We start from the raw sequence: 20,476 nt of genomic DNA, 5'->3' as shown, positions 1-20,476 counted from the left end.
AAGTGCTTTGCAACGAGGAAGAAGTGTGTCGCCGTCGCTGCTGCTGCCGTCGCATCGTGGATGTCGCCGAAGTAGCTGTCGTATTGCACCGCATCAAGAAAAGCGCCTCGCATTCACAAATAAGTGTGCCGCTGTCAGAGCTGCTGCCGTCGCATCTTGGATGTCTCCGCTGTAGTTGTCGCATTGTGCGGAAGCCTCTTGCATCGTCGGAGAAGAGTGTCGCAGCCGAAGCTGTTGCCGTCGCATCACTGAACCAGGGTGTTGTTGCTGCAGCCGACGCATCGAATCGAGACTTCTCGCATCATCAGAGAAGCGTGCCGCATCTGGAAGATCTTCACGTCTTTATTTCTTTGCAACGTAACTTTGCCGCATTTCCATCACTGCAACACTGTTTGTATGGAAGCGTCACGCATCGAAAGGTACATTGACTTAAAGTGTCACATTTTAAGAACTGAACAGAACTAAGCTAAAACTACCATTCTAAGTATAGTATTGTGGATTTTTGTCCTTTGCGGTCTTGTGTTAAGTCTATATAAAGAATACTTATTTTTAATATCCAACTGTGTGGTGTCCATCTGTAGTGTTGTCACTGGATTACTGTATGTGGTCACAAATGCTTTACAAACTGCCTCTGAGATAAGCCTGTCTGCTCATGCCAAGCTACCAAGGGGGTGAGCAGGGGTTATTTTAGGAGTGTATCCCCTTTACCCTGACTAGAGGCAAGGGTCCCTATTTGTCACAAGTACCTACCTGTGCCAACTAGAGACCCCCAAATCTAACAAGCTTTTACATCAACTAAACAAAAGATCATCAGGGAAACAATCCGCTCTTCTCCAGCTACACGGTGCAAAACTAGACACTTCCAGGGAGGATTGTCCTTTGCATTAAGATCTGCTACACCCTGGTCAAAATACATTCTCCAAGGACCTCAGAGCCCATTCAACCAGGGCCACAGCTTCTACAACTGCATTGGCAATAGGGATGCCTATGATTGGTATCTGCCAGACTGCGGCATGGCCATTGGTGTATACATTTAGGGAACACTATTTCCTTGACAGCAAGGTCTGATGAAAAGGTCTCTTTGCTCGCTCGGTCCTGCAAGACTTTTTATTTGAGTCAATCCCCTGAAACTGAAAAGAAAAAGAGACATGAAACTGATGTCAGGGCAAAGGGGTGGTGCTTATATGCGTCTCCGCGTGTCACTTCCAGGGCAGTTTGGAGTAAACTCAAAGCCCCATGACACCACCTGCCAGGGCGCAGGAGCACGGCTGTTTAAGTTCTCCAGCTCCACCCTGACACCTGGGTATGTTCTAAAGGTGAGGGGGCAGCAGTTAGATAGAGTATCCACAGAAAAAAGTGTTACTGAAGGCAAGAAACTTGTTCTTCTGATCCATTCTAACATCCCAGTAACTGATGTAATTTATCCTAGATTTATAGTTATTGATCTTTTTCTTATGGCCTTGGAGGCCCTTTCCATGAGCTGTATCAGTATACTCTGTAATATGTAGTCTTGTTCTGTTCTAAATGTTTACACCAAAAAACGCAGGACAAAGTGTCTTTGCTAGAATACAAATGTTAACTCAGAAAACAATTCTCAGATAAAATAGATACGTTGCATGGTCTGTTTGTCTTTGAAAAACTATACACAGCCACTTTGAAACCACATGAAGATGGGAAAGATGCTGTCCTTACCATCTCTAACATCAATGTACTATATGTAACTCCTTCATCAGAACTTATCTGTTTGTGTCACCCTACCGAAAATTAGAAGCACAGGCCAAAATGATGTGATTGCTATTTCCTTGTTATCAGTTGTGGTCAAAAGATATTTTCCCTCCTCTTGGTGAAAAGTAAACCCCACATATAAGTTGTGTCTATTAAAAAGTATCAAGTTAAAGTTTCTCTTAATCTGGAATCAAATATACAGAAAATATTTACTTTGGTTTTTCATTACTTCATTCAGACAAGTTGTCTAATTAGTGGATTAACAGTTCATGTTAAATTCTTGCTCCATGTAGGAGGTTTTCCTTTGGGTGAGTATGAAGAGCCATTAACTGCGAAGATCAGAAAACTCTTAATGCAGAAAGTCAAATCTTTCATAGGGTTTTGGTATTTACAGCTGTAGGAGGCTACAAGAGGTGATATACACCAAAGGTTTACTAGAAAGGAGTCTTCATATTGGAACAAAGCATGAATGTGAGTTCTGATTTTGCATAGAAACAATGGTGAGTATGAAATTGCTAAGTCAGGAGAATGCCTGTACAATAGGTAGCTGGACATTAAAGGTTTTTTCCCTTCCATTGTTGAGTACACATAATTAGAACCGTCCTCTGCCAATTATTCATTTAATAATCTTGTGGAATGTATGTCTTTGGAGTTCAACCTCGAACTTCTTTTGGGAGACCAGCAATCATTAACTAAGCAGCTGTGGCCCCTTTACAATTCCATCTACTAACCTCAAGACCAAATGTAGCTATGGGTATCATTCATCCATCCATGTATTTATTTGTTTGTTTGCTTATTTATTTGCAGTTCTGCAAAGTACAAAGTAGATCTAAGATGGGGACGTTGCTGTTTACATAAATTCACCAGTGGTTACCCAGTAATTTGTTATACTCACAACATTTTCCAGATGAAAGAAATTGCTACAGGCAATATAGGGTGAACAAAACCCAAAGACGTACAAGAGTAATTTAGATTAATTACAGTCGGTGCCCTGATTTACATCACGAAAAAACATAACAGTTTCAGTCGAAATAGATCAAGCAAAGCAATGTCCTTTAATTTTAGATGATTTAAGGGTGTGTGTGTGTGTGTGTACGTGTGTGTGGGTGTGTATGGGTGTGTGTACGTGTGTGTACGTGTGTGTGTGTGTGTGTGTGTGTGTGTGTGTGTGTGTGTGTCTGGGTGTACGTGTGTGTGTGTACGTGTGTACCTTTCAGGAAGAGATGTACAATTTGACCTAAAAACGTTATCTGCGCCAATGTGTTCTCCATGCTGAGGATTTGTATAGGTCTTGTACAACAAGCAACACCAAAAGAAGGCATTAAGGTAATATTTAAGAGTAAAGGAATTATCATGTTTCTGTCTGCCTCAGGCTATATTTTTCCGAAACAGTCAAATTCAGTAGAAAATCAAGAGAAAACGACTAGTCTGAAACTGAGAAAGCCCCCTGAGTCCCATTCTTGGTTTCTTGAGGAAAGGCTGATTCCTCTCCACAGTCACGGTGCCACCCTGAACAGCACAGTTTTCTTGAAATGTTTCAACTAGCTTCTTAACATGCTCCCAGTTAGGAGGAAAAAACACAAAAGGGAAAATTATACCTCCTTGGCAATCTTGTAACTCTTGATTTACAAATGAAGCTAAGCACTTAGGTGATCTTGAAGGCACCAAACTCCGCCTGACATCAGTGAGGAGAAAAGAGCCAGGTATAAATCCAGAAGCAGAATCCAGTAGATTTCCAGAATCCAAAAATGAAGAATAAAAAATGTGATGGATTGGCAGGGAACACAAAGAAGAATCAGGAAACAAATACTTTGCCAAGCATCTTCCTCTTGTGAGCAGCTCCTTTATTTCAAACAGAAACTTGTATCACTGGTGGCAGCAGTAGTTATTTTGAGGTCTAAGACTTAGTTTTCATCATCAGACTACGACTCTTGCGCAGGAGAGGGAAAGTGAGAAAGAAGGAGGCAGAAAAATAACTGAAACAGTGAAAAGTGAGAAAGCAGGGTTGAAAAAAGCTTGCAAGAGTGAGATAAAGAGATTGGAAGTGCAGGGTGATAGCAGAAAGAGGCATGACGTGGATTCAAGACTAGACGGTCTTGGTATTCAGCAACACTGCCATTCGGCCGAGATGCTGCGGGCTCCTGGTAAAAACTTAAATGAAACACTGTAGAACTATATTGAGTAGAATGACGGAGCAACACAGAATGTGAAATTTTGACGTGGGTTGTGTTATCTATATGTAAGGTATTTACCCTGATGCGTAGTAGCTCACATTAATATACACTCATTTCTACTGGCTGCATAGATACTTGGCTCCCTCGTGGGTTGTGTTTTTGTAGCGTTTTGAGGGTCATGACGTAGATTTGCCTAAAGTGATCATTTGTCACCCAGTGACTTTGAAGTGGCCACCCAGCTTATTTTGCCTTATAAGACCCCAGCCCAGTCCTTGGCACAGTGTTGGTCTTTTGTGGGGCCTCAACTGCTTAGAAGGAGGTTCACTAAAGACATACCAATCCTGAACCCTAAAAACTCCATACTACCCCTTAACACTAAACTTCCGTGAACCCTAAAAGTCGATCATAATAACCCACTCTATAACCCCTTATAAACTTACCAAGTTGCAACTTACCACGTTCTAGATGTAGATGTATTGTAAAAAATGTGTTATAGTTGTTTGGTAATGGAGCCGTGGTAAAGGTGGTTGGTATCCAATGTGGCACATACATTGCTGACGGCACTGTAAGCGGCTACCTTGATTTCCATTAATATGGTGCAGGGTTAGAGTGGGGGTGCCACAAGTGCAGGCAGCAGTTTAGTGCTAATCCAACAGCTTTCAGGAAAAAAATATAGACATGATTATGTGGACATATAGTCTTCACTTGAGAAGCATGGAGAGCCTTTTCAGAACTCGGACTACTGACCATCTTAGTCTCCTTTAATTTACAGGTTGCCTGTGGAAGGTGAATAGTGGATTATGTGGAATGATGTTTACAGAGTGAGTGAATTGTACAAGGTAATGTTAGGCATCACCCTTGGGCTCCGGCTATTAGAGCAACCATTGGCACCAAGCAGAACCTTTTAGATTATATCACATCTAGCGTAAAACGTAGGGATTTTTTAAGGGGGAAAAGCCTAGACAAGAAGTTCTTTCTAAATAAACTTTTGTCTCTTCTTTTTTGAGAATTTCTTTATAGAATGTCCTGGAACCCCATTTTGCAGTTCTTTCTTTAACATATATGCGGCTCTTTGACAAATGAATCCAGAATTGCTCCAGAAATGTGCCATGTCTCTGTCTCTTGTAAAGATTCCTGTGAGGACATCTCTTCCCTTTACGTTTGTTCTCCTATGGTCTGCCCTGGGTGCTTGGGGAACCCAGATCGTGCCCTGAAGCTGAGTTCCACAAAATACTTCTTTGCCTGAGCCACATACAGAAACTGGAGGGATGGAAGGCTTCATAAAACGTGACTGATAAAAGACTTCATGAAAGATACAAGCATCAGGGTACTACAAAGATAGGTTAGACAGGCGTTCAGGTGGACTGAGATGCCACTATGGCATTGAAGATAATAATCAAGTATATAGAAGAAAGACTCCATGATGATGTTTTCATTACTTCAGACAAATCTTATTCAATGGCCTCTCCGCTTCGCTGTGAGAAGGGAAGGGATAAATGGAAGAAAGCGGACGGAGGTAGTTGAGAGGGGAAGCTGAAGTATTTAGATGGAGACATGTTCTGTCTGCAGTGTAGGTACAGTTTAAAACATACCTTACACATCTTCTACCACCCACCTCCTCTTGGATATCATCACGACCAAGATTCCCTCCAACATGAAAGAAATCTTCCTTGATGACTTCAACCTACATTGGAATGACCTTAAAGACCCCCACGTCAACGCTATCAAAGACCTCCTCACTGATCAAGCCCTGTCCCAAGCCTGCTCGCTGCCTACTCACTAAAAAGGGGCCACCCTTGACTGGATCATCTCTAAAGAAGCTGCAGTCAGACTTGTCTCCATAGAACCATGCGACTGGTCCGACCACCACACCATCTCCTTTGTCCTAGCAGGGACCTGCAAGTCAATGACACCGCAATCAGTGGTCCCCAAGCGCTGGATCAGAGACACTAAAAACCTTGACCTTATCAAATTGGAATCACGCTGCAATTCTGATCTCCCCCCGCGCATATTACTGCGGTCAGTGACCTCATTATTCAGCATCCATTTCAAACATCTTGGACGATCTAGCACCTCTAAAACTAAAAAGGTCACAAATCAAAGTCAGAAACCCCTGGTTTTCTGATTCCCTCAACATGGAAAGGAGAACCCTAAGACAAGCCGAAATAATCTGGAGACAGCACCCCCCTGTGAGCACCTTAAACTTCTCCGACAGGCAAGAAACTCTTACAAAAAACACATCCTGAACTCAAAAAAAGAATACTTCAGATCGGAATTGGGGAATGCCAGAAACAGACCCCGCAAGCTCTTTGAGCTGATCAAACACCAATCTAATAAAATGGCTAAATCTCAGAAAGAATCCCCATAATCACTAATATCCTCTGAGGAATTCTCCTCTTTCTTTACTGATAAAACCAAGGCTCTTGAAACTGAACTCAATACAGCTGATTACTCTCAGTCCCTCCCTGACCTTCCCCCCTTCTCTGCACTACCCACTCTGGCCTCACCTAAAAACCAAGCTCACTGCACTGACTTCGAATACTACGATAAAGACTCCATCTCCAAAATCCTCTCTACCTTGAACCCCAATAACCACTTCAATGACCCTCTACCATCTAACTGCCTCACCGCGGTCACACGTGCCATTATTCCCTACTGGACCACGATAATCAACGCCTCACTCCAACAGGGTTCTATCCCTGACCCCCTGAAAGCTGGTCAGGTCCTTCCTATCCTAAAAAAGCCATCGCTGGACCTCGCTTCCCCCGACAATTTCAGACCTATCTCCAATATCCCTCTGTTAGCTAAAGTGTTAGAAAAATGTGTCCAACAGCAACTAAGTCAACACATTATTAACTTCCCCCTATTGGACAACCTTCAATCAGGCTTCTGACCGGGGCACAGCATGGAAACCACTATGCTGCACATCGTGGATGATGCTCTCCAAGCCCTTGACCAAGGCAAAACCTGCCTTCTAATCCTCCTAGACCTTTCCTCCGCCTTCGATACGGTCAACCATGATAAGCTACTTGAACGTCTTAATCTCAGGATGGGGCTCAATGGAGTTGTCCTAGATTGGTTTAGGTCCTTCCTTCATAACCGATCTCAAAGATTCCTCATAAATGGCAAACTTTCAGCTCCCACCCCAGTCACAGTAGGTGTCCCCCAAGGCTCAACCTTATCACCCACCCTCTTTAACCTGTATTTAGTGCCACTCACTGAAGTTTTCCGTACCGCTAACATCTCCTACCATATGTACGCGGATGACACCCAAATATACTTCAATATCTCATCACTTGAGGAGATCATTACCTTGAACGAGACCCTGAAATTCACTGTCCAATGGCTTGCCGCTAACCAACTGAAACTCAATGCAAAGAAAACTGAATTCCTCCTGATCTCCCCCTCCAAAGCCAACCCTGAAATCGAGACTTGGATCAAAGCTATCACAGCCTTAAATTGCCCACCGACCATTGTGAACTCTGCCAAATCCCTGGGGATACTCTTTGACAGTAACCTGAACATGCGTGACCACATCAACTCAGCGGCTAAATCAGCCAGATTCCACCTGAGCTACCTGTGGAAATTAAAACCCTTCATAGATGCTCTAGACTTAAAAATGGCAGTCCAAACACTAGTCACATCGAGACTGGAATATGGGTGTTCCACCCTCACCGGATTAACAAAAATCTCCCTGGCTCCTCTAAAATCCTGCCTCAATGCGGCCGCAAGATTACTTACAGGCACCAGAAAATGTGACCACATTTCTCCACATCTGAAAGCACTAAACTGGCTCCCTATGGAGGCCAGAATACAACTGAAAATTGCTTGCATCACTCACAAGGCCCTTTACACAAACTCCCCCTCCTATCTGACACAGAAACTGGTGATGTCTGGAGGAACTAGGAACTCCTGGTCCGCTCGAAACCTCCTGCTCCAACCTGCTCGCTTTAAGAAGAAAAGAACCTATAATAGGGCATTCTCTGGAGCAGCACCAAGAATCTGGAACTCTCTCCCACCTGACATCCGAATAATCCCCTCTCTATCACGCTTCAAGAAGGAGACCAAAACCTTTCTCATGGGCAAATTTCTAGGCAATTGACATGCTGTCACCTACCACAGTGTGCCTATCGAATACTTAATTATTGCCTCCTCCGCTGCCTACCAAATCGCCCTGATACGCAATCGTGTTGCTTTTGGTTCTGCTTCTACTGGACAACTATAACTGTATCCTATGCTCCTCAGCTTCCCTATCCCTCCCCAAACCCCTTATATTTCTGTACTTGAGTTTTCTGTTGCTTTCTTATCTTGCTTTGTTGCCTGTTTTACCGTGTAACCGTGTAAAGCGCTCTGATACCCTCACGGGTCAAGTTCGCGCTCTATAAAACATTAAAATAAAAAAAGAAAGAAATACCATGAAATCTCACACTCTCTTCCATCACTTTCTGGTAGCATTTGATTTGACATTACAGACTTCAGAACAGACTACAGGCCTCTGTTGGTTTACCGTTATGATCCCACTGTGCAAATTTCGCGTGCATACCTTTATAAATGCAGATTTCTTGCATTTCTTACACTCATTAACAAAAGGATGGAGGCAAATCCTATTCTTCTTTTTACATTAATGAGTAAGCTCGTCTTGAAAAATGGCTGAATGGATGTGACCACTGTAGGATACAGGATGGCACTGAGGATCACTTAGTTTTTAAAATATTTATATAGCGCTCTAAGAACTAGTAAGTTAAAGGCGCTTTACAGAGACTGAGCGGGCTACATCAGTTAAAAGGAATGGCATTATTTTATCTTATTAGAACATGGGGGGACAATCATAATATACGTATGTATGTAAATGTGGGTGTACTTGTAAAGCGCACTGTGACTCCAAGGAGTATCCTGTCGCTGTATACCGCTGGGGAACCCGTCCTGGTTTTCCCTGTGAGATGGTCCCTTTCTGGGTATCTCCAAGGTGAAACCAGGCATCCCCGGCGTCCGTGGGGGGCCGTTGTAGAGATGAGGCAAGCTTAATGCCCAGAGTTGCCGAGTGTGTTCCCTTGTTAGAGTAGGCACCGAGGCGAGAATTATCGAGTCCGTTTGACCCTGGTCCACGACCCTACCGCGTTGGGAATTGAACCCTGGTCCCGGGCCGTTCTCTGCTTACGGGTCTGCCACCTCTAACCAGTGAGCCCCACCACTCCACATGTATGCATAACTGATGAAACAAAAGGTCAACATAGTTCTTAAAGAATGAATGACATTTTTGGTAAACATCACAGCCCAAAGGATAAGTCAACGAGAGAGGAATTATTTGAAAAGGGGAGCTCTTAGTTGCTTATAAAAGATCGATAGAGGGGTTGGTGTCATGGGTCTAATTGGTAGCAAAGGTTAGAGGTTTTTAACTTAGGACCTCTAGCAGCCGTGATTCCTTGCTTTTAAGCTGCCTGGAGCCTCCTGAGGTGGTAAGGAGTTTGGTCCCGGTGAGACAGGGAGTTGTTGTGACTGTCTTAGGGTAAGTGTGCAGAGTTGAACCATACTGCAAGTCCCTAAGAATGTGGGTGATGTAGTTGGATTGTGTATGCTATAAACTAGCCTGCCAGCTGCAAGAAAGAGGGCATTGAGAGGGTCAGGTTGGTGATGGGGACCTCTGCAGAAGTCCAGTTATGAGATGATGAGAACATGCAACGCTGCTTTAAGGAGAACAGGTAGAAGGAGATGTTGGAATACATCAGAATTTCTTCATGAGATGTAATGGTAGTTTGCTGCTTCACCCTTCTTCTTGTTGTGAGGGATGAATGAGAGTGCAGCATTATCTTAAAGCTCAAACATGTGGCAGATGGTGCAGGTAACTGAAAAAGCCTTCCCAGTTGAGTAGGCTGAGAAGCGACACATGGCCCCGCTCGAGACTTTGATCCAGCCAGGTAGCGTAGGTCCTTGATGCAAAGATGGCGGCTTTCTGGTGCCACAATCGGGGTTTGGGGTTCTAAACTGGGGAATGGGTCCCATGGTAGGCACGGTCAGCCAAGATACTGCTTCTGATTGAGACAAGTGCTGAACCCCTAAATTTGCAAGGAGTAATGCTTATTGGACAGGTTGCTGAACTCGGGCAAGGCTATGATGATTAATGCTTAGGTCTGTACACCGAGCCAGCGCACTACAATCTAAAGCAGTGTTAAGGGTGGAATTTATACAAAGTATATTAAAGTTCAAATAAGGAGATATATACTGCTATATCACATATATGATATACTTAAGTGTGCCTAAGCTCCAACTATGTGCTTTAGGAACCAATAATTAATGGGAGCAATCTATAGATTACACAAAACTAGCAATATTTCAATTTTGGAACAAATGGTCCAATCTAATCAGCTGTTCTGAAATTTTTTTAGCATATTAAAGGCAGGAAGCCTGACATTGTGATGAGTATCTCCTGCTCCCGTGTTTAACCTCTGTGTCCCTCCTTTCGCAACAGGTTACTGGCACAACTGGATGAGACGGAAAGAGCCTTTGATGAATTTTGGTCAAGACATCACCTGAAACTGGAACAGTGCCTGCAGCTCCGCCACTTTGAACATGATTTCCGGGAGGTAGGTTTTTCAACAAGCACATTAGTTCCTTTGTTGTTGCCCAACAAAACACGGCACCACTTGCATGCATTTCTCCAACATCAGATGGTTTCAATTGCAATTGAGTACTCAGAAAAAAATGAAAATGCAAAATATCAAATTACATTCTGCAACATCTGTGCTAAATTGCTACAGCTCATAGTGCTGTAGGCAGTGGCTAAAGCATTGTGGATATAATCACTGGTCAAGGAAAAAAGATCTCAATGGGTTTGTGGTTCTGCAATTCCAGGAAAGATAAGTAAAGATAACTATGAGGCATGACAAGGCGGATAATGTGGTGAGGAAAGCATAGTGGCCATTGTGGCCCTTCAGGGGTAGAAGAACATATTTATTGTTTATGTATTGGTACTTGTATAGTGCAACGCAAAACAACAAGACCTGGTTATAGAAAACACATAACAACTCTAGAAAAATCTCTAACACACGGGCATTATTTATTACTCCTAGGTGAGACTATGCTTACTTATCTATTCATGCCCACCCATCTGTGTTCCTCGTTATTAAAAAAATCATCAACCACCTTTATCAGGTCACACACCCATCAACCAAAGATGTCAAGGTGGGCTAGCCAAATATCATTAAAAAATGCGAGGTGGGTCTGAAAGTGCCTCTAGACTACCGGGAAGCCATGAGAGCTTATAAAGCGGCTCGCAATCTGACTAAGCCACCTTCCTTGAGGAAAGAATTAAAACCTCCTCCAACTTCTCTAGAGAGACGTATAAGATCGTCAATGAACTGCTTAAAGTCCCTACCCCATCGGTGCCACCAGATGGGTGCAAAGATAAATGCAACCAACTAGCCCACTATTTTGACACCAAGATTAGTAATATCCTGGCTAGTCTGCCCCAGAGTACCCACAATTGGGACACTGCTGTACCTGACACTACGCCTGATAGGATCATGTTCAACAGCTTTACACCTATCTCGAGGGAAATTTTCTGTGCCAAATTAGCGGCCCTCAAGAGTGGCTCGCCCACCGACCCCATGCCAATTCACATTCTCAAGCGGTTCACCAAACACCATCGCCGGTCCCGCAACGGACCTGCTCAATTTATCTCTCAATCAGGGTATAGTACCACCTAGTTGGAAGAAGGCAATGGTTAAGGCACTAGTAAAGAAGCCGGGCCTTGATCCCGCAGATTTGTCAAACTACCGTCCTATCTCACTTTTGCCAGGTCTCAGTAAGATTGCTGAGAAACATGCTAACCGGCAACTATCACTCTACCTGGAGTCAAATGACCTCTTGCGTCGTACGCAAACTGGTTTCCGGCCGGGTCAGGGAACTGACTCAGCCTTGATCGCCATGGTGGAGGAAGCCAGATGCATCCTGGATTCAGGAGGATCCGCTGCTGTGGTCCTCCTGGATCTAAGTGCTGCATTTGACACGGTGGATCATAGGATCCTGATCCACCGTTTGGCCAAGATAGGAGTGAGGGACGTAGCACTCAAATGGTTTACATCCTTCTTGAGTGGGCGGGAATACCAGGTCTGTGAAGGCAACATCAAATCTTTGCCTATCCCCCTTCAGTGTGGAGTTCCGCAGGGCTCATCATTGAGCCCTACGCTTTTTAACATTTATATGGCCCCACTGGAGGAGGTGGTTTCACCCTTCGGGGTGAAAATAGTGACCTACGCAGACGACACCAAACTGATTGTCTCACTGTCGCTCATAGAAAGCCATGGGGAAAAGTTTGCCTCCTGTCTCTCTGGCATCATGTCTTGGATGTCAGACTCTCGCCTCAAACGTAATGGCACCAAGACGGAGCTGATGCTCCTGGGCAACATGTACACCTCGCTCCCAAAACCTATGTGGCCCCCCTGCCTGGGTGCCCCCCCTGACCCAAAGGACGCTATAAAAAGCTTGGGGGTCTGGCTGGAACCGGATTTGTCAATGAGAACACAGGCCAAGAGAGTTGCAGGGACTTGTTACGGCTTGCTCCGGTCAGTGCGGAAAATTCTGCCGCTCCTTCCACCCAACTCAAGGAAGCTCCTGGTGCAGGGCCTGATCCTTTCTAGGCTCGATTATAGTAACGCTCTATTTCTTGCTGCACCAGAATCGACCCTCAACACACTTCAGAGAGTGCAGAACGCGGCCGCCAGGTTACTTACCGGAATTCCAAAAAGAGCCTCGGCCAAACCCGCCCTCAAGGCCCTTCACTGGTTGCCGATTCGGGCAAGAGTGAAGTTTAAATCCCTGTGTATAGTGTTCAGATCACTTCAGGGCTCGGGCCCTCCCGTCTTGAAGGACCTGATCCGCCCCTACAAGCCGCCACGCTCCCTTCGCTCTGAACACAGTAATTTGGTGGCAATTCCCAGAGCGAAGAAAGCAAAGTCCGGCGGCCGTCGGTTCTCCATAAACGCCTGGCAGTTGTGGAATGCCCTCCCTGTTGTGCTTCGCAAGGAACCCAGCCTTGGGAAATTCCGCAAGGCCTTGAAAACCCACCTCTTCCCTCTTGACACCTAATTCTCCGGTGCACACGGCTGTGGTTATGTGTTTCATTTTAGCGCTGGGACGCTCCAGGGCAGCCATGCGCTCTATAAATACTTTTTTCATTTAATTTCATTTCACGTAAGCACCAGGCACGGCCCGTGACGGGCGTGCCACTGGGCGGTGACGTGGGGCGGGGGAGGGGCAAGGTGGGAAAACGGACGATTTAAGGTAAGGACCAAAAAAATAAATAAAACAAATTTTGTTGCGCGCACTGCATTGCCAAATGAGATGCAACGCGCGCAGCAAAATTCGTTTTATTCATTTTTTTCGGTACTTACCTTAAATTGTCTGTTTCCCGCATTTTACAACCCCCCACCCTGCCCCTCACCCGCCCCACGTCCCCGCCCGGTGGCACGCCCGTCACGGGCCGTGCCTGGTAAGCACCATCCAATGAGCTACTGGTTGGTACTCACCAGTTCTGTCATCATTGCCACTTTCTTGACAGAAACAGAAAAATTTGACTTAACGCCTAAGCTAATGTTGAAAATAAAAAAGTTAATGAATAAGGTATAGACGATAGTGTCATCTATTTGCCATCAAAGCCCCATAATGTAAAGGGGCTTTAATGGCAAATAGATGACATAATGAAAAGATGGCCTCCGGGTAGGAGCTCCCGGCGGGAGCTCCAAGTGCTGGGGATCCCAATTTTGGTTTTTATCCCCGTTAGCACCCGGCCCGCGTTTTTGTGCTAAGCAACACAAGAGTAACTGGAACAAGTAATAGGATTTGGAGTAACAGTAACTTCCTTACCTGCCCGGCGGTGGACGAAAGCTGCTGAGGATCCCCAACTTGCCTGGAAGCTGAGCCTCGCAGGAGAAGACAAGCCACCCACACCTTCCTCCTCGGTCCCTGGGATCCCCCTGACCAGCTTGCAGAGCACGACACGGATGTCTATTGCCTGGAGTCCGCAGCGCTCGACCGGTGCACGTTGTGGCTGCTGGTGAGCCAGTGGCTGCCTGCGCGACGAGCTGTGGCTGTGCAACAGAGGTATCCGACCCGACGGCAATCGCCATAGCTAGCATCGGTCAACGAGGAAGTGGTGCCGGACCCGCCTGCAATCATTACCGCTGGCGCCGGTCATCGTGGAATTGGAGCCTGACCGGGATCAATGCTGGCCGGACGGATGACGGGAACCCCACTGCGGAGTGTTCCTGCGTGCCTACAATCACCACTGAGACCCCCGGTGCCCCGTCGGGAGCCGTGCAGTCCTGCTCGCCGAGCTCCTGCCTGACTGCTGCTCCGGGGCCCCAGGGCTCCGGCTCGGATCCTACACAACGCGGCGACACCAGGGGAAGCAAGCGCACTGTGGCCAAGGCGAGCTGCAATCACCGCTGTGACCCCCGGGGCCCCACGGGCTGTCCTGCTCGCTGAGCTCCTGCCTGACTGCTGCACCGGGGCTCCAGGGCTCCGGGACGGAAACTACACAACTCGGCGACTCCAGAGAAAGCAAGCGCACTGTGGCCAAGGTGAGCTCTGTGTCCCCCCACTCTACAAGCTGAGCTCTGCGCCCCCCCCACTCCACTCCCTGAGATAACGTGGAGCCGCGATCTGGATGTAACTTTGCAGATGGGGGGGGGAGAGTGGTCTGAACGAGTGCAGCTGAGAGAGGGCAACCCTACCCCCGTGAGTCTCTCTGTGATATTGTAGATCATTGCTCACACCGTTTCTTAGTCGGATGCTCTGCCGCCCCCCTCTCCCCCCAATAATCGACATACAAGTATAAGCTCCCAAATGCCGCGTCTGCACAGGCGAGTTGGTGAATCGCCCGTCCTGATTAACACAATTGCAACATGGTGAGCAGATGTACATGAGGCCCCTGAAGCGTTATGCAAGCAAATAACCTCTGGGATTGCTCTGAATGTACTACCACAGTGGTACGGGCATGCAGAATTGTTTCTGTGGACAAAGCGATCCCTGCACTCTCCACTAACTAAAATGGCGGGGGCCATAAAGAAGAGCCATAAATCGCCTCCACTGCCCACCAGATGACCATGAGGCTACATACCAATGAGCTCAGGAGTCACCAAAATAGAGATAAGACGCGCTCCTCTCCTCCTTGCAACACTGGAGCTGTACCTTCTCCTCCCCACCAACTAACACAGATGATGGACTAACCCGACCTGCCATAGAGTAGAAAGGGAAACCTAACTCTCTTAAAGTCTTCAACAACAGACAAAGGACTTCTACAAAGGACGCGTGTTTCTGTATGTGCTTCTCGGGCGGCCATCTGAACATAACCTAAGAACTGGCCTTGTTATACCAATCCCACTCACCACAGACTGTACATAGCTCTGTATCTAAATCTTCGTGTGATTAAGTGTCTGCCTTTTATTGCAGTATTATATTCTCATGGTATGTAATTCTTCACGTGATTAAGTGTCTGCCTTTCATTGCAGTATTATATTTCTCACGGTATTTTATACATTTTGTGTAACCCGCACCCATTTTCACGTCTTCCCCACCGGTAGTGCACAGAGCGTGACCTCATATTTCACCGGTTGCTCACTAGAGTCATATGTGTCTACTGTAGTCTTATGTTTGCACCTATATTGGCTTCGGTATATCCTTAATATTTTACTCCAGTATATCTATAGTAGTACATTCTTATTTGCATACTGTATAATTTGTAAGCTGCACCCATCTCACTTCTATCCCTATTATGCACTGTCTGTACCTCATATACTTTGTTCTTTTGTAAGCTGCAAACGCTCTTTCTCAGGAATGGCACCCAGGATCTGGAACACACTCCCTTCCGAAACCAGACTCATCTCCTCCATCGCACTTTTTAAGAAAGAAGTAAAGCTATTCTCCAAATACACTTGACCTATTAACGTTATCCGTAAAGTCTCTGCACCAACCTGTATTATTCTGCACGTTCCCTACGACTATGTGCTTTACCTGTACTATTGACTTACCTGGCTATCTATGCATACCTATGCACCTGCATACGAACTCCCTGGTCAGCCATTCTCCTCGGTCGGCCGCCCCCACCTCCTCCATCTACCCCACGATGACCCCTCACCGCACACCCCTTTCACCCCTCACCCACCTCCCCTCCAAACCTATCCCCTACCCTCTGGTTGACTCACTCACTTAACACGTCACAAGCCTAGCGCCAATCCCCACTCTTAGACGCAGCATATGCCCCCCTTGATGCCCTTGCAACACCTCACTCAACTACACCTCCCCGCCCGAACTCTCTCACTCAACCTTTCAGTACTGTTATGAATTGCACATCACAGGGGCAGCTGAAATTCCAGGAGCCTAGTCCCAACAGCTCGACGACTTCGGAGGGCTGGAAGAGGTCCCCCGCTACACGGCGGAGGAGGGCACTGGACATCGAATGCTGTCTCATACTATGTGACCTATTGTTCCACCTGTCTGTCTATGCTCCCCCAGGTACTTCTCTTGTAAAGCGCTCTGATATCCGCAAGGATCTTGTCCGCGCTATATAAAACTTTCTAAATAAATGTGATAAAAAAGTAAATTAAACTCCTCGTTAAAATAGATTTGTGAACATCTGTCTCACATATTTTTTAATTTTTAACTAATGTTCACACTCAATTGAAAAAGGCGGCATGTTTAGACCATTTTAACTTGAAAGGCCGACATGTTTCATTGCCCTAAAAGTTTGCAGCAATTTCATCAGGGCACGGGGACACATCTCCACCTCAATAATGCACTGGACCTGTAGTGGTCGACAGGCACGGCCTGTGACGGGCGTGCCACCGGGCGGTGACGTGGGGCGGGGGAGGGGCAAGGTGTGGGGTTGTAAAATGTGGAAAACGGCTGATTTAAGGTAAGGACCGGGGGGAAAAAAACGAATTTTGTTGCGCGCGCTGCATCGCCAAATGAGATGCAACACATTTTATAAAAAGCTGCTTTACATAAGTTAACAGCCTCAAAATGGGACACACCTCATGCTTGTGTCATATTTTAATGTAACATAATTACCCGATGGTTGCCAGTTGGATTTCTACCAGCAACTCACCAGGAAGGGACTCAGAGGGTAGCCACCCCCGCATAGCTCAATGCAGCCAAGAGTGTATACCTGTGAATAAACATGTGCACATTACCAAAAGCAACACAGTGGAAGAGAAACAAGTTCTTATTTACCCTCCCGGTTCTTTATGTATTTCAGATGTATCTTCCAGATTCAAGACACTTTTAATATACACATGGATGCCTTGAAAGTCCCAATGTTGGTAACCCTGAGCTGAACCAAAGCCACCACATTATGCCAATATAAATGTTAAAATGGGCGTATAGTGTTTCTGGGAAAAGCAGTTCAAACATAACGCCTACAACATTCCCACGCCTCATACTCACTTTCCGCCGGGTTGGGAATTCACGTTGCGATGCTCAACAATTGCTGAGAATTTGAACACGTCTAAAATGCCGATTGGCAATGCACAACATAGAAGGAGGTCAGAGGCCACTCCCTGTCAGGCTGGAAGGACTTCAGTAGCACTCACCCCAGTTGGTGCTCGTATTCCTCAGAAACAAGTTCAGGATTACGGTCACCCGCAATTTACTCTAGGGGCAGTCCTGAACACAGTGGGCGCCATCTTTAAATGGTGTTATATGTAGCTGATAAACACATTAAGGATAGTAACCGCTCCATGAACTTAGGTGGAATGAAAAACAAATGGAATGCAAAACAAACATGTCATATTATATGTGTATTGATCTACCCACAGGAATATTAGTAGGGGTACCCCTCAATGGGCAAACAGCACCAGATGCCCACTCATCATATTAGCCACATGGAAGACCCACGCCTCCAGGTGTACCGCAAAATAACATACAGTAATGGTGCAATAGCCAGAATAGAGATGTGATGGCAAAATATGTATTTTCCTAGAAGGTAGACGGGGTGGGCTTGAATGACTTTATTGAATGGCCTAAGGTGTGTAAATGATACCAGCCATTCCGCTCTGGTTGTTGATTTGTTGCGAGGCCGAGATTCACACACAGGGACATGTGTATCAACACTGGCAAAAACAAAATTGCCATCACATCTATATTCTGGCCATTACACCGTTACTGTATGTTATTTTGGCTAAAGGGAAAGTCTTAGGACCAGAGTCCCCAACAACCCACAAGTGCCACCCACTGCCATCAATACCACACTAAGTGGAGATTGCCTCTCCCATAGTTTGGGATATTAGCTCAGACGTTTGGGGACAGGAAAGACCAGACGGAGCAGAAGGTTTAAAGGGTGACTCTAAGTAACAGCCCTATTCAACACAAGATTCCCCCCCCCCCCCTCGCGAGTTATAATGCACCAAAAGGCACTTGCCTGTCCTGCAGGACTGCGCTGAATACGTCCAGGCCAATGAAATGAAATGAAAGGAGTCTTATAATGCGCAACTAAGCCCGAAGGCATCAAGGCGCCTAACAGGAAAAACGATAAAAACAAATGAAGAGTATCTACAGGTACGCCTTAGCAAACAACCAAGTTTTCAATGCTTTACGAAAAGCAGGAGCGGAGGCCTGAGATTTGATTTCGCATGGAAGAGTATTCCATAGCTTAGGGGCAATTGAAGAGAAAGCCCTCCCGCCCCATTTACTCTTACGGAAACGAGGTACCACCAGCAGGTTCTTTGAGGAGGAGCGTAAGAGTCTGCTCGAAACATAAGGAAGGGCCTGTCCATTGTCATTCAAAGGGCAGAAGAGGCCGGGTTAGGACCCCTCTCTTGGGTTTTCCATACTATGTTTGCGTAGTTCAAAATTAGAAAAGGGAACTTGCTGTCAAAAACTGAACCTGTGAGCTTCATTGCTCTTTAGTGTTTTTTTAGAATGCGCACTGGGATCAATAAATGACTAAATTGCTCAACTGAACTGTGCATTAATGTTGTGTAGTAATCCAGCACTAAGGAGATCTCTCCAGATGTTAAGTTTCTTTTAAAAGCCCCTTTTAATAGAAATAACTGTGAGGTTGTAGAGGTATGCCTCCACTGGAATATATTTTTTTATCTGTTTATTATTTTTTCTTACACAAACATTAACACATTTTACAGCTTATAATGATGATCTTTAACATGTACTAAATTCATTCCAAATTATAACCAATGCAAACACTTTTTTACCATCTAATTAGAGAATATCTTAGGAGTTGCCCTGTGTTATTTGTGTCTAAATTCATAATATCTCATAACACTGGGAACATTTGTCTTGTTGAGGCCAAAGTTATAGGACCGATCAGGACAGTCTAGATTTTATTTCGGCTCCTAACTCACCAAACGGGTCTCTATAATGTAATTGCCCCAAATTGTCCTTACAAGGACAATTTGGAGCAATTATGATGCACACGGACATGAAGAATGAAGGGCATATTATAGCCCGTGAATTACAATCGCTATACCAATAAGGAGCAGCTATTGGACTATACATTCACATTGTGTGACTTTTCCTTTGACTACAGTAGAGAACTTTTAGACATTTAGCAGGAATAGATGACTCTTACATCAGAGATCCGGACATTCCCACATTTGTTGTGGGCACCTTCAACAATAAACTGAAGCCTTAAAAAAGTTTCAAAGAAACGAAACACGTGTCGGCTGCCTGTTCAACACCCAAGAAAGAGAATTTTTATATACAGCTGTCTATCCCTAATGATTTTGCTATTATGATACAAACTGGAAAGTTGTGATTTAAGACTTGGTGACTTGTAGTATTAAAATTGACACAGCAGGAATCTAATTGACTTTTTGACAATATTTTGAATTTTCGTTGTTAAACAAACTAATGAATTGACATTTTAATTGATTTAGAGTGCCGAGGTTCATATACTTGTTTTTACATATTCACAGGAAATGTTTGGGTTCTAGTGATGTGGCACCTTAGGTAGTGGGGTGTAGTTTCAGGAACCTTGAGGGGCACCAATACTTGGATGCATATATTTAATGCCCTAAAAAGATAGATGTGCTACCAATTAGACCACTACTGCCTGTGTAAATAGTCCTGGGTGACTCATAGCTGGACTGAATAGACCTGGACTACTTTTAGAGTGGCTGGAGGAGCTTTTACTAGCACCTGAATAGGCGACGCTTCTCCTTTGCACAATGCTGTCTCAACCTCTTGTAGTGAAGCTGGAGTAAGGAGGACAGAACTTGTTTTTACAAACTCAGAGACTCTATAGTCAAAGACTTCAGCTCAAAATGGGGTATACATATTAGATCTACCCCAGAACTTTAGATTACTACTGGACTAAGAGGACCCTGCCAAGAGGAAGAGCTGTTAGGAGGTATACTTCCCCTTTGCTGTGTGTTGCTTTGCTGGGTTAGCCTACAGTTACTGATTCTGTCTGTGAGCAGTGGAAAGGACTGGATTTTTGCCTTGCTGTGGTGTCCTGCATAAGAAGATTATCCAAGGTCTTGAAGTAGAGTTTGTCTCCTGTTTTGAAGTCTCAGTGGCATAAAGACTTCACCTGCATCTTGCTAAACAGCACCTGGACTCCTGAT

At 45.3% G+C, this 20,476-nt stretch overlaps 1 protein-coding gene across 1 annotated transcript in view; it reads left to right on the top strand.

Annotated features, from left to right (window-relative positions):
• The window catches only part of LOC147683962 (guanine nucleotide exchange factor DBS-like), a 1,615,891-nt gene that overhangs the window by 644,392 nt on the left and 951,023 nt on the right, over window positions 1-20,476 (top strand). Inside the window, exon 9 of the mRNA XM_086942584.1 lies at window positions 10,366-10,480. Coding sequence (XP_086798710.1) covers window positions 10,366-10,480 — 115 coding nt within the window. The remainder of the gene's footprint in view (window positions 1-10,365; window positions 10,481-20,476) is intronic.

Source organism: Lissotriton vulgaris, chromosome 11, assembly GCF_964263255.1.
Source record: "Lissotriton vulgaris chromosome 11, aLisVul1.2, whole genome shotgun sequence".
Classification (NCBI taxonomy): Eukaryota; Metazoa; Chordata; class Amphibia; order Caudata; family Salamandridae; genus Lissotriton; species Lissotriton vulgaris.
This window is presented reverse-complemented; position numbering and strand designations above follow the sequence as displayed.